The 24,378-nt window shown below is 36.9% G+C and overlaps 1 protein-coding gene across 24 annotated transcripts in view; it reads left to right on the top strand.

Moving 5' to 3' along the window:
- MTMR2 (myotubularin related protein 2) overlaps positions 1 to 24,378 on the top strand; it is a 117,971-nt gene that overhangs the window by 72,831 nt on the left and 20,762 nt on the right. For all 24 annotated transcript variants that reach the window (XM_072726238.1, XM_072726234.1, XM_072726226.1 and 21 more), the window contains 6 exons: positions 2,496 to 2,590; positions 2,746 to 2,856; positions 5,742 to 5,843; positions 6,999 to 7,082; positions 17,938 to 18,087; positions 19,006 to 19,194. In XM_072726238.1, the coding sequence (XP_072582339.1) occupies positions 2,496 to 2,590; positions 2,746 to 2,856; positions 5,742 to 5,843; positions 6,999 to 7,082; positions 17,938 to 18,087; positions 19,006 to 19,194 (731 nt within the window). The remainder of the gene's footprint in view (positions 1 to 2,495; positions 2,591 to 2,745; positions 2,857 to 5,741; positions 5,844 to 6,998; positions 7,083 to 17,937; positions 18,088 to 19,005; positions 19,195 to 24,378) is intronic.

Below are 24,378 nucleotides of genomic sequence, written 5' to 3'. Positions count from 1 at the left end.
AGACTTGATGGTATGTAAAAATGATATTTAACGTAAAGCGTAAGGCTAGAATGACCTAGATATGTTAATTCCTGTAGAAAAGACATTCGATGTTTAGTTGGTCCAATGTCAATCTGCAGTTTAGGTTTTTTTTTTTAAATTTTTATTTATTTATTTATGATAGTCACAGAGAGAGAGAGAGAGAGAGAGAGAGAGAGGCAGAGACACAGGCAGAGGGAGAAGCAGGCTCCATGCACCGGGAGCCCGATGTGGGATTCGATCCCGGGTCTCCAGGATCGCGCCCCGGGCCAAAGGCAGGCCCCAAACCGCTGCACCACCCAGGGTTCCCTGCAGTTTAGTTTTTTAAGTTAGTGTTAGGAACATCACAGCGTGCTTTTAAGGAAGTAACAGTCTCAGAGTATCGTGGCCTGGGCATATCAGGAGAAGAGAGAGCCCCAGAGTCCAGTGTTTCAACCTTTAACACAGGAGTCAGATGGTGCTATGTTAAGCGGCTTGGCTTTGCATTGTGTGATGGAAAGAGACTTGAATTTGTCATCAGAGGAACTGCATTCAAGTCTTAATCTTAGCAGTTCCTGGTTCTGAAATATTAGGCTATTTGTTATGCTTCTCTGAGCCCAGGTATTCTCATTTAAAATTTGTAGGTATAATTATAGGTCTTATATACAAGGTTTGGTATATTGAGGTTAAAGGAAGTGCTCAAGGTGAAAAATATTTCATAAATTTTGAAGTGCTAGGCCATCAGAGCTGGTGGTTACTATTATCATTTGCTCTAGTATGGTTTCCGGTCAGAATGTCTCATCTGCCTGATGCAAACCCTGCTAAGCATAGACTCTCTCTTCAGCTGCCAGCCTGAGGAGGAAAGGTAAAGAGGACAGAACAGAGCAGAGCCTAATGATTGATGATAACAGTAACAGAGATAAAAACCCTTATGTATGTATAGTACTTTCAATTTTGGAAGTACTTTGATGAATATTATCAAAGGGTAAGGTGTAACAAAAACATGGGACTAACAGGGACATTTCTTGTATTAGCATATAGAATAATGAGGTTGATTTTCTTGTGTGAGTAAGAAAACTAGCTCTGGAAAGAATCCAGAAGTGTTTTAGTAACATTTAATAAAACTTCTCTACTTGAGGTGAAAATTTATGAGAGAAAGAAAATGTATGCAAGGCAGGTTTGTGTATCTTTCCATAATAATGGGTTAATTTAATTAATTAATTAATTTATTTATTCATGAGAGATACAGAGAGAGAGAGAAAGAGGCAGAGACAGAGGCAGAGGGAGAAGCAGGCTCCATGCAGGGAGCCTGACATGGGACTCGATCCTGGGTCTCCAGGATCATGCCCTGGGCTGAAGGAGGCGCTAAACTGCTAAGCCACCAGGGCTGCCCGGGTTTATTTAATTTTAAAGACGTCCCTCTAAATGAAACATGCATTGGAAAGAATTCAAAAAAATGTAGCTCATTCTTGAACATTCCTGAGGGAAGATTTTGAAGGTTAGAAATGTTTGTTATAAGATCAGTCTCATTTTAGCTTGCATAAAAAGTGTTCAGTCCTTCGAAATGGTGAGTAAAAAGCAAGGTCAGGAAGTTGTAATAATTTATTAAATGTGTTTTATGTCCTTGGAAAGTTCTTAGCAATTTGTTCCTCCTAGTAGTGCCTTCCTCTCTGGAGTGATGAAGATACTTCTTTATTTATTCGTTTGCTGCTGTAATGACATACCAGGGATTTATGAATATCTTAAGGTGTGAAAAAGTTTGGAGTGGGCTTATGAACTCTACCATATTAAATATTATTTTGAGCTAGTGGTAGCTGAGTTATCTTGCTTAATGAATGTTTAAAAAGCATTATGCGGTGTAGATTCATCAATTATCATTTAATAGAACAATGTTCATAGTTATTTGTCTACAAGGTTCGACATCAGTTGCTTGGTCAGGAATATAATATTCTCTTATTTTACTTTTATCTTTCTAAGAAATTATAGTTTCATATACATTGCATTTCTCTGACAATATTTTCCCTGTTAGTATAATCAAGTCAGGAGTTTCTGGTATCATATATTACAGATATATTTTTAGAGGAATGTTGACAAATCAGACCGAGCAGAAGACAACCAGCAGATTGGTGAGGTGATCTAGAAACTGTGATGACTGGTGACTGTGGCTTGAGACATTTGCTGTTATTAACCACTTTACTACTACCCTCCCACCACTACTCCAACTTCCACAAGTGTTTTATCCAGCAGGGGTAGTGGCTAGCCTTGTCTCCTGTCTGAGGGTAGGGGGTATCTCTGCCTCTTTAGTCCTTGCCAAGTTTCTGCATGGTCGCAAGCCTAGATTTGGCTTCTGAGTTCTGTTGGGACAGTGACTCTGTGATATTTGAGCATAGGTTAGAACAGCAGTCAGGATTTTAGTACATTTCACTTGTGAAGAGATGAAAGTGCAGTTTTTAATAGTGCATGATATATACTAAAATGTGGACTCTTTGTTTTTGCAGCCAAAGATGTAACTTATATATGTCCATTCACTGGTGCTGTACGAGGAACTCTGACTGTCACCAATTACAGGTTATATTTTAAAAGCATGGAACGGGTAAGACTTGTTGAATTAGATTTTTATATGTACATCTGTGTGTTGTTCGCAGTTTTGTTCATTTTTGCTCATTTTTAATTCAGGCATTTCTAATTAAGATAATTGTACAGAATCAATTGCTCAGTTTTAATAGTTTATTTCTTTCCTTCCTTTAGGATCCCCCATTTGTCCTGGATGCCTCTCTTGGTGTAATAAGTAGAGTAGAAAAAATTGGCGGGGCTTCTAGTCGAGGTGAAAATTCTTATGGATTGGAGACTGTGTGTAAGGTAAATGTTATATTTATGTGATTTTATTTGTTTTGAAAAGCTTTCTATTAAATAGAGCCTATAGGTAGAAACTGGTTTCCAAACAGTCAAATACATTTCATACTGAAATATCATTCTAGAAGACTTAACATTTAGGGGTAATAAAAGGTGATCTGTTATGAATTAGGCTTGAATTCTTTTGGACCTCGTACAAGGTACTTTGACATTGATTATTTCATGCTGAGCCTCAAAAAATCTGAAGTAGGCATGATAGACATTATTACCTTTAATTTACAAATTGGAGGGATCCCTGGGTGGCGCAGCGGTTTGGCGCCTGCCTTTGGCTCAGGGCGCGATCCTGGAGACCCGGGATCGAATCCCACGTCGGGCTCCCGGTGCATGGAGCCTGCTTCTCCCTCTGCCTATGTGTCTGCCTCTCTCTCTCTCTCTCTCTCTCTCTCTCTCTGTGACTATCATAAATAAATAAAAATTAAAAAAAAAATTTACAAATTGGAAGCAGGGCTGATCAGTGAAGGCATAGGACTTCATAGTGGAAGAACTGGCTCTCATATATTCATCATCACCTGTCTTTTCTATTTATAGTTCTCATAATTTTTCTGCTTCTTAAACAATGGTGTGGAAAATGTGACATTACATACCTTTCCTATTTTCTTATCTAACTCATATTCTTTTTTTCCTCATGATCAGCTCCATTTTATTTTCCTCCCTGTATTTATTATTGCCATGAATATTCTCTAACTCAGAGAATTTACCTGTTGTAAAATTTTAATTCCAACGTAGTTAATATACAGTGTTGTATTAGTTTCGGGTGGACAATATAGTGATTAAATAGTTCCATTTGTTACTCAGTTTTCATCAAGATAAATGTACTCTTAGTCCCCATCACCTATTTCCTTCATCTCCCCTCTGGTAACCATCGATTTTCTATAGTTAAGAGTCTGTTTCCTGGTTCGTCTCTCTTTTTTCTTTTGTTCATTTGTTTTGTTTCTTAAATTCCATAGGAGTGAAATCATATGGTATTTGTCTTTCTCTGACTGGCTTATTTTGCTTAGCATTATACTACTACTACTAAATATTATTATATTATACTAATAATAGTAATAATATAATAATATAGTTAGAGATAACTACATCCATGACATTGCAAATGGTAAGAGTTCATTCTTTTTACACTTGAGTAATATACCATTTTATGTGTGTGTATGTGTGTGTGTATATATATATATATTTTCTTCATCTTCTTTATCCATTCATCCATCATAGTTCTATTTTTAATTTTTCGAGTAACCTCCATACTGTTTTCCACAGTGTTTGTGCCATTTTGAATTCCCATCAAGAGTGAGGGAGGGTTCCTTTTTCTCCACATCCTCACCAACACTTGTTGTTTCTTGAGTTTTTGATTTTAGCAATTCTGACAGGTGTGAGGAGATATCCCATTGCTGTTCTAATTTGATGATGTCTAACTCATATTCCTTAAATGTATTGATACTTGAAGGAAACCTAAATTTTTCATCATTCTTTTCAGTCATAGCTATTTCATACCTGGAGTCACCTCAGTAGGTCACTGTTCTCATTATGGCCTAATTAACACCCATGCACATTTTAATTCTAGTAATTCATAAGTTACTTTCTTATGATAATATTAGAAGTTTTGTGAATCTAGTAATAAAGGTAATGACTTTGTAATAGTTATTTTTATGCCTTTCTGTTATAGTCAGAAGGGCTCTTAAGAGTATAGTAGCTGTCAGCCATGTGTCGAGCACATTGTCTCCTGATCACTTTTCTGTAATCTAAGAGTAAATAGAGCATAGAATATAAGAGGACACGAGAGAGGGAGACTTTTAAATCTTGGTCATGTTAAATATAATTTCTTCCTTGAAACAAGACCATTATCAACAAACCCAAACATTTGTAGGGCCCCTGCTTTGGTACTTCTAGATAACTATAATTAATGAAGTGATTATGGATATATCTACTAATTTAAAAATATATACTGAGGGAAAAAAAAGGTATTACCTTTGGTTTCTGCCCATGTTTGTTTTAAAGTATGATAAGGCTAGTGTCCTAGTTTTGGATCAGATTTGTAATAAAATGCCCTACTTGTTCATGTACTACAGGTGCATTAGAGTACTGTGTCTCTGTATTCACTTTTACAGAATGGGATATAATAAAGCTATTTTGAATTCTGCCTTAGATTAAAACACTTAGATAAAATGAGTAGTCTTGAAATTATTCTTAATCCCCGTGTTTTCCTCCCCCCGCCCCCCCGTGTTTTCCTTAGCATATACATATGCTAGGAGATGTTTGACGAACTTAGACGTGGAGAGGAGGAAGAGGTATAAGTAGAGTGTAATTCTGTCAGTCTAGTATGAAGAGTCTTATGAAGAGCCAATGAAAATGAGCCCTGGGAAGGGATGTGAAGTAGGAAAGTTAGGACCGGGCATGATGGAAGCAAAGACACTTTGGAAATAAAACACGAGCTAATCAGGTTTTTAATAGGGAAATTCATGACAGAAAATGGGCTTTCATAGGGAAAGGACATACACTGAGCTGTGTATCAGTGATGATAGTGAGCTTCAGATTTAATATCTTTTATCTCTAGTGCATGCATCAGATGGTGTCTCCTTTCCTGGTCTATCCTGAGCACATAAGCAGAAATAAAATTTCTGTGCTCTGAATTTTGCCTTGTATTAGAGGGTCTTGTGTGTGTGTTTTTTTCTCTTTCAATAAGGCATTGTGATTTCCCTGTCTCCAGGAACTGCTGTCTTATTTTTGTATTCCACATTCACATACCTTAACATTTTACAAGATAGTTCCAAGTTACCCTCTGTGTTCATTAAATAAAAGAACAGTTATAGATGTCTTGGAACCTAAATATTTTCTAGGATATTCGGAATTTACGGTTTGCTCATAAACCTGAGGGGCGAACAAGAAGATCCATCTTTGAGAATCTAATGAAATATGCATTTCCTGTCTCTAATAACCTGGTAAGATGTTTTTTATCTTTGAAAAATGTGTATCTTAATTTTTGGTGTGATGTAAAGAAACTTTTGTGCGGTGTAAAGAAACTTTTGGTGCGGTGTAAAGAAATTTGGGTGCGGTGTAAAGAAAGGCTACCTAGAATCTACATTTGCGATCCTACTTTGCTATTAAACCTGTTGTATAAGTTAGGTGTAATCTAATCTCTTGGAACAGGTGTTTTTTTGTTTTGTTTTTTTTCTTTCTTTTTTTTTTTTTTTAGTATGAAATGAGAAGCCTGGACTGACTGATTGGCAAGGTCTGTTCCTGCCTGTGGACATTCTATAATCATATGATTTTTCTCTCCAGGGTGTTCCCATGATGAAAAGCTATCTGTGGTCTTCATTAGGAGTTGAAATCTCCTTTTTAATTAGGAGCTGAGAGTTAGGTCTAGCAATTTTAGGAAGAAAGAGTGGGCAAATACTTAGCTGAATTCCTGCTCTCTGCTAGTGATGGGGTGTTAGGCCCCCTCATCAACATTGTATAATCTAACTTCCACATTAGCCCTGTGGTAGTAAATATTATTTACTCTTATTTTAGAGTTGAAACCAGCAATGAACTCAAGGGCATAGCTAGTAGAGAGTAAAATTTGGAATCAATACTGATCTTTTGATTCTTGTTTGAATGTTTTCCATTATAGTTTCTGTCATTCTGTCTACATAAATGATAAATTAGATTTTCTTTTGGTACACTGCATGCCACAAAAAATATTTTTATTCAGTATGTTTTAGAAAATATAGCATAAACTTCAGCTGTTTAACTGCTGACATCTGTGATATAAAACTATTTATATTGGAAGATGTCTTTTATTATGTAAAGCCTTTCATTATTTAGAAGTAAACCTGAACAGCTGATATGTAAAGGAACTATGATGGTATGTTAGCATTTGTACATCTTGGTGGTGGGCTTCTGTGCTTTTCTATGTGTTTGAAAATATGAAAAAAACAAGACATACTTAAAATTATAAAATAAGAGGTAAAAGAGCAATATAAAAAAGGACACCGATACAAAAAGTCCTTGCAGATAAGTAAATGAAAATTTGGGGTGTGATAAGGATACATTTCTGATTCATTACCTCCTGAAATGTCTCTTTGTAGCTGTTAATTCTGTTTACTGCTTTGTAGCCTCTTTTTGCTTTTGAATACAAAGAAATATTCCCTGAAAACGGGTGGAAGCTGTATGACTCTCTTCTAGAGTATAGAAGACAGGTATGTACTTTTGTTCTTTCAGTTTTAATATTCTGTATCATTTTCATTACAACAAAAAATGGTGGAAGTAAACAGCCTTATGTAGTTTTGTGGGTTTTGTTGTTTTTTTAATGAAGGCTAATTCTGATTTCTTGTCTGCCTTTCAGTTTCTTTAAATTGTTTTGATACAATACTAGTGATCTTTTATGAATCTTTACTCATCTATGAGCTAACAAGTGAACCAGCTTATTAAAAAATGTTTAATAATGGTAAGAATTAAATGGTAAATACATTTTCATATTCTTATATGCCATTCAACATTATTCACTCACACTTTTCTCTTTTGGATATCCTATAATTCTGAAAAAATTTCTTAGTAGTTCTGCTTATAATTTAGCTCCCCATGAAATTTTGAAAGTTTTAGATCTTCATAGAGGACACACTTATACATAAAATATTAACAGATAAAAAAAATATTAACAGATAAAATCTGATAGTATACAAAAGAAATAATGTATCATGACTAAGGTGGTTGGTTTACTATGAGAAAACCTATCAGTGTAGTTCACCACAGTAAGAGATAAAAGCAGAATTCATTCTGGAAATCTGTGTGACAGTCTGTCATCCTCCCTGTTTTCTCTTAGTACACTACTTCCCAGAGCCTTTTTCTGAATATTTAAATTCTACCTAAAATATCTTTTAACTTTTGACATGTCCACTCTGCTTTCTTGAGAATTTAAGTTCAGACACTTTGATTGTTTCTTTGGTAATCATTAGATTTGAGATCCAGATTATTCTAGAATTCAAATAGAAAATAAACTGTGGTTTTTGTATTTAGATTTCAAACATTGCTTTTGAATTATGAATTATGAATTATCAAACATTGCTTTTGAAGTTTCTAATTTATTTAAGTTTGTTTCACAAAGCAAGGAAGAGTAAAAACCACCACTAGAGAACTAAAGATATCCAAATGGCTTGAAACAGAGTTTGTTGCTCAATAGCATGTGGTCAGTAAAATGGAAAAAAAAAGTTTTTTTTAAGATTTTTATTTATTTATTCATGAGAGACAGAGAGAGACACAGAGACATAGGCAGAGGGAGATGTAGGCTCCATGCAGGAAACCCGATGTGAGACTTGATCCCCGAACGCCGGGATCACTCCTTGAGCCCAAGGTAGATGTTCAACTGCTGAGCCACCGAGGTGTCCCAAACAGAAAATTTCTTATTCACTTGCAAAGCCATCAGCTTGGCAAAGTATGAAGCAGATTCTACACAGTAAAAGGATCAACTAAAAATCAAGTGTCTACAAGTAATATTGAGAGATTTTTGCTAATTCAAAAAGCCAATGTCAGAATTAGGTGAGAAAGCAATCAGAAAATCTAACAAATGTCCTTAGAATTATCAAAATGAGAAATAGTTTCTGGGAGTCTCGGCAAAAATTGTCATCTGTTCTAGTAGCATCCAACATAGAACTCTGGAAAGCAGATGAAATATCCGTGTCCACATAAAAGAAATAAGTCACTGTGAAAAAAGAGAAAATAAAGAGTAAATAAACAACTATAATCCTATAGAAAGAGAATTACAAGATTAGGAAATGTGGCTTTCAGAATAGAGCATTGAACTCTGTGTTAAATGATACAGATGTTTTATGATCTTTGACTTTCTCAACGAACTTTCGACTTCTTTTCTGCAGAGCTCTTTGTCTCTGAGGTAACTAAAATGGCATATTGTGTAGAAGAGAACACTGTATTTCTTGTGGTTAGATGATTCAGGTTCTGGGGTTGATTTTGATGTATACTAATATTATTACAGGAGAAAATGAAGATAATCTTTTAATATAAACCTTAAGACTAAAGATAAAGCATCAGAGTGTTTCTTTTTTTCTTTTCAATAAAAAAAATTACAAGTGGTAATACTTGCACTCTGTATAAAATTTAGAAGTACAAAAGGGTATATGGAAAGGTAGGTTTCCCTTCCAGCACAGCCTTGTCCCCCACTATTCCAGTACCTCTACTCTTAGAAAATAATGTTGCTGGTTGCCTATGTATTCTTTCAGAGATTTTATGCCTTTTTCATTTAATGTATTTTGGAGGATACATACCATCTCAGAACATACAGATGGGCCTCTTCTTTTTTCTTTAAAGTTGATGTGTAATTCACATACCATAAAATGTACCACTTTAATGTATAGTCCACTGGCTTTTAACATATGTACAAAGTTGTGCAACTATTACCACAGTCGAATTCCATAGCATTTGGAAGACCGAGAGACCGAGTTTGCATACAATCTCTACTCTCACTCTTAAATAAATGTTCTTGAATGAGCCATTTTTGTCAGTGCTTTTAGTTTTTACTTGGTCATAAGGATTGTTTTATAGGAATGTTTGAAGGATTAGTAATATATAGGAAGGTATTTTATTAACCAAAGAAATCTATCCAAATGATCATTATTGTTTTTATTACTTTGTAAAGCTCTAAAAACAGAAATCATGACTGGTTAGCTTCATGGTGTGCAGCCATTAAAACATGAAAGGAAAGCCACATACATTAATTCTATAGACCTATACATTATAGTGCTGATCATACAATTTTTAATGGGCAAAATTATTAATAACTATTTAAATTTGTTATGTAAGAGGATGTTTCTTTAACTCTTGATGCATGTAGTGATTATACAGAGGACCCTTGAAATTGGTGGATAAGATCAAGGAAAATCATCAAGTTGCTAAAAGAGTAAAAATCAGTATTAAGAAAGTGAACATGGTCTTCTACAGAAATATTTAATCATAAGGAAAATATGTTGCTTAACAAATTTGGGAAACGTTCAAGTCCAGTCAAGGAAAACAGAATTTATCCTCAGAACTATAGTATAAATAACTAAGGAAGGCTATAAGCCAGTTATTTTGGTTGTAACTTGACTCTGACAAATGGATACATTAACTGAAAGGCAGTGATTTGCAAGAAGAGTGTAAAAATGTATGCCGAATATCAGTAGTTGTCAGTAAGTCTTTAGTACGTCTACAAAAAGTGCACGCTGATTAGTCAACTCTACTTTTCAGGTTGGAAGGCAGTTCATTTAGGGGCAATAGATGTGTTACCGTATCTACAAATAGGAAGACAATAGCCATTAATGTAATTTAAGTCAGTGCTTCTACCCTCACTCTGCCAGTTTCCTGAAGAATGTGACACAATCCCTCCAGTAGTAATAGTTCTCCCAAGGAATGATTTTTTAAGGATATGAGAAGGGCTTGAGAGATGGGAGTACATTACATCCCTAATATTTATTTCTCTTATGATGGAAGCTTGTGCCTTTTTACCACCTGACCCCTTCCCTTCAATTTCCTTTCCCCCAACCACAAATCTGTTCTTTCTATCCTTTTCTGAGTTTTTTTTTTTTTTTTTTTTTTGTAATAGTCCACATGTAAGTGAGATCGTATAGTATTTGTCTTTCTCTGTGTGGCTTATTCCACCTAGCGTAATACCCTTAAAGTCCTTCCGTGTTGCTGTAAGTGATAAGATTTTCTTGCTTTTTCATGGTTGACTAATATTTCATTGTATAAGAATACCACAGCTTCTTTATCCATTCATCCACAAGTGGACATTTGGTTTGCATCCATGTCTTGGCTATAATAAACAGTGCTGCTATGAATATGGGTGGTGCAGTTATCTTTTTGAGTCGCTGTTTTCATTTCCCTTGTATATATCCACAGAAGTGGAATTGCTGGATCATATTGTGGTTCTGTGTTTGAGTTTTTGAGCTTCCTCCATACTGTTTTCCATAGTGGCTGAAAGTTTACAATCCCACCAATGGGGTTTCCTTTCTCCAAATCCACACTAGCATTTGTCATCTCTCCCCCTACCCCCCTGCCCCGCTCTTATTCCTAATGGTGGCCATTCTGACAGGTATGAGGTGATCTCATTGTGGTTTTAATTTGCATTTACCTAATAACTATATTGAGAATCTTTTCATGTGTCTGTTGGCCTCTTATATTTTCCTTTTTTTTTTTTTTTTAAGATTTTATTTATTTATTCATGAGAGATAGAGAGCGAGTGAGTCAGAGACACGGGCAGAGGGAGAAGCAGGCTCCATGAAGGGAGCCCAATGTAGCCTCAATCCTGGGACTCCGGGATCATGCCCTGGGCTGGTGGCAAATGCCAAACCACTGAGCCACCCAGGGATCCTCTTATATTTTCTTTTTTGAAGAAATGTTCATTCAGGTCCTTCGACTGTTAAAAAAATTTTTTTTTTAATTTGAGTATAGTTAAGATACAGTGTTACATTAGTATCAAGTGACTTAGTTTTTTGCTGTTGTGTTGCATAAGTTCTTTATATATTTTGGATATTAACCCTTTATCAGTTACACAGTTTGCAAGTATTTTTCATTCTGTAGGTTGTCTTTTCACATTGTTTTTGATTTCTTTTGCTGTTCAGAAACTTTTTAATTTGATGTAGTACCAAGTGTTTTTTATTTGTTTCTTGTGCTTTTGGTGTCTTATTCAAAAAATTTATTGCTAAGATCCATGTCAAGGAACTCCATTCCTGTATTTTCTTCTAGGGCTTTCATGGTTTCAGGTATTTTCTTCTGGGTATTTCATGGTTTTAGGACAAATGCATTTCAGTCCTTAATTCCCCTCTCCCCCCCTCCCCCCTTTTTTTTTCTTTTTAAAGAGAGGGAGGAGAGATTGGAAGCACAGAAAGGGAATCTTAAGCAGTCTCCATGCCCAGTGCAGAGTGTGATGCAGGGCTCAATCTCACAACCCTGAAATAATGACATGAGTTTAACCAACTGAGCCACCCAGATACCCCCAATCTTTAATACATTTTGAGTTAATGTTTGTGAACCGTGTGATACATGGGGTCCAATTTCATTCTTTACATACGAATATCCAATTACCCAGCACTGTTTATTGAAGAGATTGTCTTTACTCCATTGAGATTTTTGCTCACTTGTCAAAGGTTAGTTGACCATCTATGTGTGAGTTTATTTCTAGCCTCTTGATTCTGTTGTTAGGGTATTTATCTGTTTTAATGTGAGTACCATATTGTTTTGATCACTATGGCTTTATAGTATAGCTTGAAATCAGAAAGTATAAAAGCTCTGGCTTTATTGTTCTTTCTCAGGATTTCTTTGACTATTTTGGGTTTTTTTTGTTGTTGTTGTTCCATATAAATTTTAGGAGTATTTTTTCTGCTTCTGTAATAAATGTCATTGGGATCTTGATAGGGCTTATATTGACTCTATAGATTGCTTTTGGTAATATTGACATTTTAACAATATTAATTCTTCCAATTATTGAACATGGGATACCTTTCCATTTATTTGCATCATTGTCCAATTTCTTTTTTCCATGTCCTGTAGTTTTCAGAGTTGAGATCTTTTATCTCCTTCAGTTAGATTTATTTCAAAGTATTTTATTGTTTTTTTTTAAAGGTTTTATTCATTTATTTGAAAGAGAGAGAGAGAGAGAGAGAGAGAGAGAGAAAGCACAAGTAGGGAGGAGAGGGAGAACCAGACCCCACACTAAGCAGAGAGTCTGACATGGGGCTTGATCTCAGGACCCTGGGAACATGACCTGAGCCAAAGGCAGATGCTTAACTAACTGAGCCACCCAAGTGCCCCATATTTTGTTTTTGATGTTATCATAAATGGGATTGATTTCTTTGTTGTTTTTATTAGTAGATTCATTCTTAGTGCTACTGATTTTTGTGTGTTATTTTTTGTGTCTTGCATCTTCACTGAATTCATTGATTAGATCTAACAGTTTTGAGTTAAGTCTAGGATTTTCTACATATAAAACTATTTTGTCTCAAATAAACATAGTTTTACTTCTTCCTTTCTAACTCTAATACCTTTTTTCCCCTTGTTGGGACTTCTGTTGAATGAGAATGGTGAAAATGGGCACCCTTGTCTTGTTCCTGATCTTAGAGGAAGAGCTTTTATTTACTTATTTTATTATTTTTTATTTTTTTGAGGAAGAGCTTTTAACCTTTTACCATTGAGAATGATTTTAGCTGTGGGCTTGTCAAATACAGCCTTTATTATGTTGAGATATGTTCCTTCTTTACCTGATTTGTTAAGAATTTTTATCATGAATGGATGTTGAATTCTGTCAGATGCTTTTCCTGTGTATTTTGAGATGATTGCATGATTCTTTCTACTGATGTGATGTATCATATTGATTAATTTGCCTATCTTGAAATATCCTTGCATTTCAGGGATCAGTTCCATTTGATCATCATATATGATCCATTTAATGTGCTGCTGAATTTTGTTTGCTAGTATTTTATTGAGAATTTTTGCATTTATATTCATCAAGGATATTGATATGTAGTTTTCTAGTAGTATCCTTTTTCTGGTTTTGGTATCAGGATAATGCTAGCTTCATAAAATGAGTTTGATTGTTCCCTCTTGTTCAGTTTTTTGGAAGAGCTTGAGAAGGGTTGGTGTTAGATCTTCTTTAATAAAATTCACCAGTGACACCATCTGGTCTTGGGTTTTTCTCTGTTGAGAGATTTTTGATTACTGATTCAATCTCCTTACTAGTAAGCCGTCTATTCAGAGTATCTGTTTCTTTTTTATTTAGTCTCGGTAAGTTGTCTTAGAATGTTTCCATTTCTTCTAGGTTGTCCAGTTTGTTGGGAATTATTTGTTCATAGTAACCTCTTATAGTAATTTGAATTACTATGTTATCAGTTGGAATGTCTCCTTTTTCATTTATAATTTTGTTGATTTAGGCCCTTTCTCTTTTTCCCTTGGTTAGTCTGCCTAAGAGTTTACCAATTTTATTTTTCTTTTCAGGGAACCAACTCTTAGCTTCTTGTGTTCTCTGATTGGGTCCCTTGGTCAGACAGGCTGAGAGCTATATTCAGCAGTGAGCTTGGCAGTGAGTTAGATTCCCTTCCTGAGTGTGGCAGGAGAAACAGTTCTAAAGCCAGTAAAGCTCTTTGTTATGTTAACTCAAGTTGATCTAGATCCCAAGTTCCCTGACCAAACAGGACCACTAGTTTTGTTCTGCAGATTCTTAGCTATCTGCCCACTTCTTGGCTTGAGTATCATTGGACTACACTGCTACCCTGAGTTGTTGCCAGCCCTTTCTGGTCACATGGGCTAGAAGACACTCTCCACAGCTGCTCTGTCTGTGTTTTAGCCTCCTTGCCTTGGTAGGAGAGGGAGGGGCCTCTCTAGCTAATCTCAGTTTCCCAAACAGTTTCAGTGGTTGGGAAGGGCCAAGAGCTACCCTGCTTGGGAATGCAGCTCTCCTAGTACTGGCTTTGCTCTGGGAACAATCAGCTCTCTTCTCTTCTGTCTCCCTGCTTGACTAGCTGCTGGTCCACACACCTTCCAGTTTTTGCCAGTCCTTTTGGTCAAATGGGGTGGGAAGACACTTTGCAGTGTGTGGGGCTATGATGTAACTTCTGGTCTAGGGGTGGGCAAACTGGAGTTTAGGGCTGGCAAAACTCCTTGTTTGAGGGTCCAAATTAGGGAGTTCTACACCTTGCTGAGTTCCCTGGTCAGAGTGTGCATGCTCCTGACTACTCTGCAGATGAACAAAACCACCGATTTGGGTTACTCCTTTGGCACAGCAGATGTGAAAGCAGTTTGTCACGATCCATGTGCTGGTGGTTGGAAGCCCTTTCCCACTTCTCCATCACAGTCAGAGATTCCCAGGGGATAAGCCCCATAGATTTCCCTGCAGTCCCTGAGGTACAGGCTCAAAGTAGGGGCACCCACAGTGCTGGGGGATGGTGCTGGTTGTTTCCCCTGGGTTCTCCTTCCTGCTGGAGGAGCCAGAGGCTCAGGGGAGACCTCTCTGTGTGGTGCTGGGCTGGGCTACGCTGGCCTAGGGGGAGGGATAGTGAGGTCAACATGCACACTCTGACCAGGGAACTCAGCAAGGTGTAGAACTCCCTAATTTGGACCCTCAAACAAGGAGTTTTGCCAGCCCTAAACTCCAGTTTGCCCACCCCTAGACCAGAAGTTACATCATAGCCCCACACACTGCAAAGTGTCTTCCCACCCCATTTGACCAAAAGGACTGGCAAAAACTGGAAGGAGTGTGGACCAGCAGCAGTCAAGCAGGGAGACAGGAGAGAAGAGCTGATTGTTCCCAGAGCAAAGCCAGTACTAGGAGAGCTGCATTCCCAAGCAGGGTAGCTCTTGGCCCTTCCCAACCACTGAAACTGTTTGGGAAACTGAGATTAGCTAGAGAGGCCCCTCCCTCTCCTATCAGGTAGCCTCTTGTCTTACCTTCTAATGCAGCGTCTCTGGGTCTCTGAAGTGCTGAAGTACTTCAGTCCATGTTCTAGGATCCTCTCAGTGATGTCCTTAAATAGTTGTTAGTTGTTCTTATGATGAAGAGTGAAGTCAGGAACACTTATGTTGCCATCTTGGTGACATCACTCCTGCTCATGGAGGAATTATACTTTATGTGAAAAGGAATAGGTAACCACTGACAATTTTTAGATAGAGGAATGACATGATAACTTACTTAGGTGATTATTGGAGAGGCAGCATGGAAAATGGATTGCAGAGGGACAGGAGAGGAGTGACCATGGCCTGAATTAGGGAAGTTGTAATGAGGATTGAAAATAGCAAAGTTTTCTTTTGGTACTTTTCGAAGAAAAAAATTAGAAATTGTTCGATTGGATGTAGGGGGTTAAGGAAGAGGGATGAGTTAAAGGTGGTATCTAAGGTTTTTGCTAAAGTTCCACTTCTATAAACTTGCCAGTTCACTGTACTTTTTTGTTCTATCATGGAAATATATATATATATATTTTTAAAATTTTTATTTATTTATGATAGTCACACAGAGAGAGAGAGAGAGAGAGAGGCAGAGACACAGGAGGAGGGAGAAGCAGGCTCCATGCACCGGGAGCCCAATGAGGGATTCGATTCCGGGTCTTCAGGATTGCGCCCTGGGCCAAAGGCAGGCGCCAAACCACTGCGCCACCCAGGGATCCCGGAAATATATTTTTAAGCTTCTAATTAAGTCTTTCTTTTATTTCTAAAAAATAATTAAGGATCTCATCTGAACAATTGTCTAGTATATAAAGAAGTTGAGGAAGGCAAGAAGGAGGGGCTGACGTGTATCATAAGAAGTAGGTTGGGACTAAGCTAATTAAATAGGGTGTAAATAGAGTGTAAGACACCAATGAAGAAACAGACCATGGCTAGGGATACATGGAAACTTTCTTGATGAGGGACATCTGGGTGGCTCATTTGTTGAGCATCTGCCTTTGGCTCAGGGCATAATCCCAGGGTCCTGGGATTGAGTCCCACAGGGGGCTCCCTGCAGGCAGCCTGCTTCTCCCTCTGCCTTTGTCTCTGCCTCTCTCTTGTTGTGTCTCTTATGAATAAATAAATAAAATCTAAAAAAATAGAAAAACTCTCTAGATGGTATTTACCATATGATTCCTGGGAGAGAATTTTCTCTCCTTGCTTAATTAATGTCCTCTTGGGTGTTTGTTGATTACTTGAGAAAGACCTCTTTAAAGGAGAGTACATTCTGCCTTTTGATTTCATTTTTTTTTAAATGAAATTTTAAAAATTCACTCTTTTCATTTTTTTTTCTTTATTAGAGATAGAGCACGCGCACGCGCACACAAGTAGTCGCTTGGAGCAGCAGGTAGAGGCAGAAGGGAGAGGAAGCAGGGTGCCTGACTCGGGGCTCTATCCCAGAACCCTGGGGTCATGACCTGAGCTGAAGGCAGACAGAAGCTTAACTGACTGAGCCAAACAGGCACCCCTGTCCTTTGATTTCAGATTTTAGAACAATTTCATGAACCAGTATAGTGTTTATATTTATAAAATATTAATTTTTTCAGGAAAAATGTACTTTTAAATAAAAGGATAGATTTGGAATGTATGTAGAATTCTCTATTACCTCTTTCATTTTTTCATCAAATGAAGTTAGCAAAACCTGAATAAATATAATAATATGTGCATGTGTGAGTGTAAAGAGGCTGCTGGTATGTACCAGTGCATAATGTTTCTTGCTTGATAAATGTTTTTTTTAATTATAATTGCTATAATAAATGCTTAATAAATGTTTTTTTTAAACTATAATTTGGTTTCTTTAAAAATTCTTTTTCTGATTGATTATATGAGTTGTAAGGGGCCATAAAAGTTTAAATATATATATTTTCTTAATTCCAATTAATTTAATGGCTCTATTTTCTGTAGAATGAAAGATGGAGAATTTTTAAGTATCTTACTCTAACTTAGGTAACCCCTTATGTGAAATAGTAGACTTGTTATAGCAAATATTGAAGGACCAAATGAGAGCTTAATAATTGATATGTTTTTAAGAAGTTTTTAAAAAGTATTTCTTGCCTCTTGGTTTTGCCTTCTGTTACTCCCTTGCTTTTCTAATATGTGTCAGATTAGCAGCATTACATTAGTACTATAATTTAGGAGAGAAAACTTCACTTTAGGTCTGTACGTGATAAACATATATATAATATTCTGGTGGTTGTTGGTACCTGCTTCCTGAAATTTCTTTCTGTAGACAAATAGCAGAAAAGTCAATCATCCAGTCAACCTGAATGAGACTGTTTTGTTTTTAAGACAAGGAACATTTACAGTCTTACTGTGTCCTTGCTTCCTATTGGATATGTTTCACACAGATCCAGCCACCTATCGGTATTTAATGATTTGAGAAATCTTTCAATGTATAATTGGCTGCCAAAATGAACACAGATCCCTACATTAGAATATCTCATCCTAAAAGACCAGTCACTACAGGTAGATAGTAATTATTCCAACAACTTAAAAAATGGACAGTGGAGATAAAAGAAGTTAAATAGGATGGCTTTTATTTCAATATCTTTTAATATTTTAGGTAGTAATTTGTCTTACGTTCTATTTCACATGTAGGGAATTCCCAATGAAAGCTGGAGGATAACAAAGATAAATGAACGGTATGAGCTTTGTGATACATATCCTGCCCTCTTGGTTGTGCCAGCAAATATTCCTGATGAAGAATTAAAGAGAGTGGCATCCTTCAGATCGAGGGGCCGCATCCCAGTAAGTATGAAGCTTTGAGACTTTGCAAATTTTTTTTTTTTAAGATTCTATTTATTCATGAGAGACAGAGAAAGGCAGAGACACAGGCAGAGGGAAAAGCAGGCTCCCTGTACGGAGCCTGAAGCAGGACTCGATCCCAGGACCCAGGATTACCACCTGAACCAAAGGCACACGCTCAGCCACTGGGCCACCCAGGTGCCCTAGTAAATGTTTTTGCACTCTGCATAATGCTGAGGTTAATGAATGGGAGAATGGATGCAGGATAAAAATAGCTACAACATGTCTTTTATGGAGATTTTAGACAATGAGTTATTTAGTAAAATTAAAATGAGGAAAGACTTAAAGAAGTTTCTGGAGATTCTGACAAGGATATTAAAGAACTGCACAGAATTGTGATTCTTGAAAACAAAGTTGGCTCTTTATTGTTTACTATTTCTTTTTTTTTTAATTATATACTCTTTAATCAGGGCAACAGATGCTCTTTTCCTTTAAGTCCTGGAAAGAAGAAGACTTTATGAATTTATGATGAATCACTATGTTTTAGAAAGATCAGTTCAAATAATTTTATGTACAAAGTTATACATTCTGAAGTCTTTATAGTTGGACTGGTTGCCACTTTAATAATAAAACTTTAAGGGGTTTACTTAACTCCCTTTTAATGTATTTTTACTCTAGAGACAACACTTCCAAATAATCATGACTTCCATAAATCAATACCTGCTTAAAGGATTAGAGCAGATTTTCCATATGCCAGAATTGGCTTGAAAGAAAGGTGATGATTTTTATAGCAGTCTTATACAGCCTTTGTGGTTAGACTTTGGAACCAGTTAGAAAGAATTTTATAGAGTAATGTTTTTGAGAAGAATTATAAATAGAGAAATATATAAAGAGCATGTCACTGTTTTCTCCCCCACTAAGGTTTTATCCTGGATTCATCCTGAAAGTCAAGCCACTATCACTCGGTGTAGCCAGCCCATGGTAGGAGTGAGTGGAAAACGAAGCAAAGAGGATGAAAAATACCTTCAAGCTATCATGGACTCCAATGCCCAGTCTCATAAAATCTTTATATTTGATGCCCGGCCAAGTGTCAATGCTGTTGCCAATAAGGTGAGATTATCTTTCAGTAAATAAGATTACAGTTACAGTTTCATGAATCAGGTGAGTTTGATGGGAGCTACATTGTGTCGTAGAAAGATTTCAGGCTCTCCAGTGACAAACATGTAGATTCTAATCCTGGCTCTCTTATTTGATGGCATGACTTTGAGTTATTTAGTCTCTTTCTCTCTCTCTCTCTCTTTTTTAAGATTTATTTGTTGATTTGAGAGACAGAGCAAGAGCGTGAGTGTGCGCTAGTACAGGGAGGGACAGAAAGGGAATCTGGGGACTCCCCACTGAGTGTGGAGCCTGACACAGGATTTGATATCATGACTGACCCCCTGAGATCATGACCTGAGCCAAAATCAAGAGTCAGATGCTTAACTGACTGAGCCACCCAGGTGCTCGTCAGTTAATCTTGTAATTTTTTGTTTACTTTTTGTTGAAGTACAGTTGAAATACATTAGTTACAGGCTTACAACATAATGTTTCAGTATTTGTGTAGATTGTGAAATCACCACGTGAAGTCTGTTTACTATCCGTCAGCATACAAATTTCCAACATTCTCTTCTAATGGAAACTTAAGATTTACCTTCTCACCAGCTTTTAAATTTGCAATAACAGTATTATTGACTATAGTCCCCATGTTGTATGTTACATTCTCATGACATCTATTTTATAACTGAAAATTTGTACTTCCTTATCTCCATCGATTTTGTTTCCTGACAAACTCTCCACCCTATAACCACCAGTCTGTTCTCTGTATCTATTATTTGTTTGTTCATTTATTTTGTTTTTTAGATTCCACATATAAGTGAAGTGATACAATGTTTATCTTTTTCTGTCTGACTTCTTTCACTTAGTATGATACTCTTGAGGTCCATTTATATTGTAAAAAATGGCAAGATTTCATTTTATAGCTTAGTGGTATTCTGGTGTGTGTGTGTGTGTGTGTGTGTGTGTGTGTGTGTGTGTGTGTGTGTACGCCACATTTTCTTTATACATTCATCCACTGATGGACATACAGGTTCTTTCCATATCTTGGCTATTGTAAACAATGCTGCAGTGAACATAGATTACACAGATCTTTTTGAATTAGTGTTTTTGTTTTCTTTCAATAAATACCCAGAAGTGGAATAGGTGGATTGCATAGTGATTCTACTTTTAAGTTTTTGAGAAACCTTCATACTGTTTTCCATCATGTTTATTTTTTTGATAATGGTCATTTTGGCAAGTATGAGGTTATATCTCATTATGGTTATAATTTGCACTTCCTGGTGAGTAGTGATGTTGAGCATCTTTTCATTTGCCTGTTGGCTGTCTTTTGTCTTTTTTGAAAAAAATGTCTATTTAAATCCTCTGCCTATTTTTCAGTTGGATTTGTTGTTATTGATTTGTATGAGCTTATATATTTTGGATTAACTCCTTACCTGATATGTGATTTGCAAATACATTCTCCCATTCACTAGTGAGAAGCTCCCTTTGCTACGCAGAAACCTTTTAGTTTAATGTAGTCCTGTTTGCTTTTGTTGCATTGCTTCTGGAGTAGGAGCCAAAAAGAGATCACTTAAGACCAATGTCATGGAGCTTATTGCTTAGTTTTCTTCTAAGAAATATATGATTTCTGGTCTTACATTCAAGTCTTTAATAATTTCAAATTGATTTTTGTCTATGGTGTAAGTTAGTAGTTCAGTTTCATTCTTTGCATGTGGCTGTCCAGTTTTCTCAGCAACAGTTACTGAAGAGACTGTCCTTCCCTGTTGTATATTCTTGCCTCCTTTGTTATATATTAATTGACATGAGGTTTATTTCTGACCTCTCTGCTCTATTCTATTGTTTTATGTATCTGTTTTCATGCCAATACCATACTGTTTTGATTTTTATAGCTTTGTAGTATAGCTTAAAGATTTTATTTTATTTATCCATGAGAGACACAGAGGGAGAGGCAGAGACACAGGCAGAAGGAGAAGCAGGCTCCCTAAAGGGAGTGCAGTGTAGGACTCGATACCAGGACTGGGATCATGCCCTGAGCTGAAGGCAGATGCTGAATCACTGAGCCACCCTGACATCCGTCTAGTGTAGTTTAAAATCAGCATGATGCCTCTAGCTTTGTTTTTCTTTCTCAGGATAATGGGGTATTTTGTGGTTCCATACAAATTTTAAGATTGTTCTATTTCTGTGAAAAATGCATTGAATTTAGTAGATAGGGATGGCAGTGAATCTGTAGATTGCTTTGGGAAATATGATATTTTTCAAATTAATTTTTCCAGTCCATGAGCATATAGTATCTTTCCATGTATTTGTGTCTTCTTCAGTTTCTTTTGTCAGTATCTTATAGTTTGCAGTGTAAAGATTTTTCACCTTCTTAGTTAAATTTAGTTCTAAGTGTTTTATTTTTTTTGGTGCAGTTGTAAAGGGGATTGTTTTCTTAATTCTCTTATAGTTCATTGTTAATGTATAGACATGTAATAGATTTTATATCCCACAGCTTTACTGAATTCATTTATTAGTTCTAATAACTTTTTGGGTAGAGTCTTTAGAGTTTTCTCTATATAAAATTATGCCCACAGAAAGTTACAGTTTTATTTATTCCTTTCTATTTTGGATGCCTTTTATTTCTTTTTCTGCCTAATTGCTCTGGTTAGGACTTCCAATACTAGGTTGCATAAAAGTGGTGAGTTTGCATATCCTTGTCTTGTTTCTGATCTTAAAGGAGAAGCTTTCAGCTTTTCACCATTGAGCACGACAGTTGTGAGCTTGTCATACGTGGCCTTTATTATGTTGAGTGTTTTCTGAAAGTTTTTTTTTAAGATTTTATTTATTCACGAGAGACACAGAGAGTGAGGCAGGAGGCAGAGACCTAGGCAGAGGGAGAAGCAGGCTTCCTGTGGTGAGCCCGATGTGGGACTCCATCCTGGAACTCTTGATTCATGCCCTAAGCTGAAAGCAGACACTCACTGAGACTTTGGGTGTTCCAGGGGGAAGGACCTTAGTCATCTCCCAGTTTTAGGCTGATTGGGAGCTAGACTCTCAGCAGCTTTTAAGATATGGAAATATACCCAGTCCTCAGGGACTGCAACTATAGACCTTGCTTGTCATCTTAGTGACAGTTGCACAATTTGAGGCTTCAGACAAGTAGATGGGCTTTTCCTCTGGAGGTACAGGTAAGCTACCGCAGGGCAGAGTGAGCTCATAGATGGATAGTATCCTTAAGCTTATGTTTCCTGAGAGTGTTTCCATAGTCTCTAGATGTGTTATAAATCTGAAGCTTGTCCCTCAGGCTAAAGCTCTAGATCTAGTAGGTGGTCGGGCCATTTTCAGAGGAAGACTGAAGATGTATTTCAGTCTCCTGACTGTATAATGGCTAGAGGGTGGTAGCCTATCAAGAGCTATGTCTCTAATTGTCTCGGACTCATAGGGCCCAGAAATACAATCCCCTTGGGCCACTAGAGACAGGCACTCAGAGGGTGTCCCCTCTGTGGGCTATGTGCACCAACTGGCATTGATGGGGTCAAAGTGAAGTGGCATGTGGTGATGGATTATTTAACCTTTTTATTATTTTTTTATCTTATTTTTATTTTATTTTTATTTATTTTTTATTGGAGTTCAGTTTGCCAACATATAGCATAACACCCAGTACTCATCCTATCAAGTGCCTCCCTCAGTGCCCAGTCACCCCAACCCCCCACCCACCTCCCTTTCTACCACCCTTTGTTCGTTTCCCAGAGGATTCTCTCATGTTCTGTCTCCTTTTCTGATATTTCCCACTCATTTTTTCTCCTTTCCCCCTTATTCCCTTTCACTATTTTTTATATTCTCCAAATGAATAAGAACATATACTGTTTGTCCTCCGATTGACTTACTTCACTCAACATAATACCCTCTAGTTCATCCACATTGAAGCAAATGGTGGGTATTCATCCTTTCTAATGGCTGAGTAATATTCCGTTATATACATAAACCACATCTTCTTTATCCATTCATCTTTCGATGGATACCGAGGCTTCTTCCACAGTTTGGCTATTGTGGACATTGCTGCTAGAAACATCGGGGTGCAGGTGTCCCGGCATTTCATTGCATCTGTATCTTTGGGGTAAATCCCTAGCAGTGCAATTGCTGGGTCGTAGGGCAGGTCTATTTTTAACTCTTTGAGGAACCTCCACACAGTTTTCCAGAGTGGCTGCACCAGTTCACATTCCCACCAACAGTGCAAGAGTGTTCCCCTTTCTCCACATCCTCTCCAACATTTGTGGTTTCCTGTCTTGTTAATTTTCCCCATTCTCACTGGTGTGAGGTGGTATCTCATTGTGGTTTTGATTTGTATTTCCCTGATGGCAAGTGATGCAGAGCATTTTCTCATGTGCGTGTTGGCCATGTCTATGTCTTCTTCCTCTGTGAGATTTCTGTTCATGTCTTTTGACCATTTAACCTTTTTAGACCTTAATTTGCTCTTTTGTAAAATGAGAATAATAATACCTAACAGGATTGTTTTGGGACAAAACTCATCTAATAAAAACTAGTGCATAATCCTTTGCCCACACACATAATAAATGTTCAGCAATTATCTTCTCCTTTCTCCAAATTTGACCGCCGACTGAGCTTCTGTGGTTGCGGAATGGAGAGCAGTGTTCCCAGAGACTGGTGGTGCCCTCTGCTGACTGCCCTCCACCTGTGCAAGTTACTCAACCTGAACTTGAAGTTAGCTGGAGCAGTAGTCTTGGTTTTTTCTGTAGACACTGTATCTTTCTATGCCAATAAACATTTATCTACAATGTTATTTTAATGCTACAATAACTAATAATATCAACTGTTGGATACTTATTTGTGGGGTTTTTTGCTTTTATAAACAATGCTGGGATGATCATCCTTTTAATTAAATTATGGTGCCTGCACCTAATTATTTCCATCCTGTTTATTTAGTGTTTTGAGAGCATTGTGAATTCCAGGCATTCTCTATTAAACTGTAACTATTCCCCCTTAAAGGAGAAATGAGATAATGTATATGTGAAGCTTGCCTCACAGGGACTAGCATATATCTTTCCAGTGATTACTTGTTCCCCTTCTGAAACTTTACTCCAAATTAGCAGGAGGGAGACTTAGTATGTTTTCTAGCATGAGAGGAAAAGGAAAGAGAAGTGTAATGCAGGATAGGTGGTAATGCAAAGTGTTATAGTCCCTATCTTATTTTAAAAAATC

This window comes from Vulpes vulpes, chromosome 11, assembly GCF_048418805.1.
Source record: "Vulpes vulpes isolate BD-2025 chromosome 11, VulVul3, whole genome shotgun sequence".
Lineage (NCBI taxonomy): Eukaryota > Metazoa > Chordata > Mammalia > Carnivora > Canidae > Vulpes > Vulpes vulpes.
This window is presented reverse-complemented; position numbering and strand designations above follow the sequence as displayed.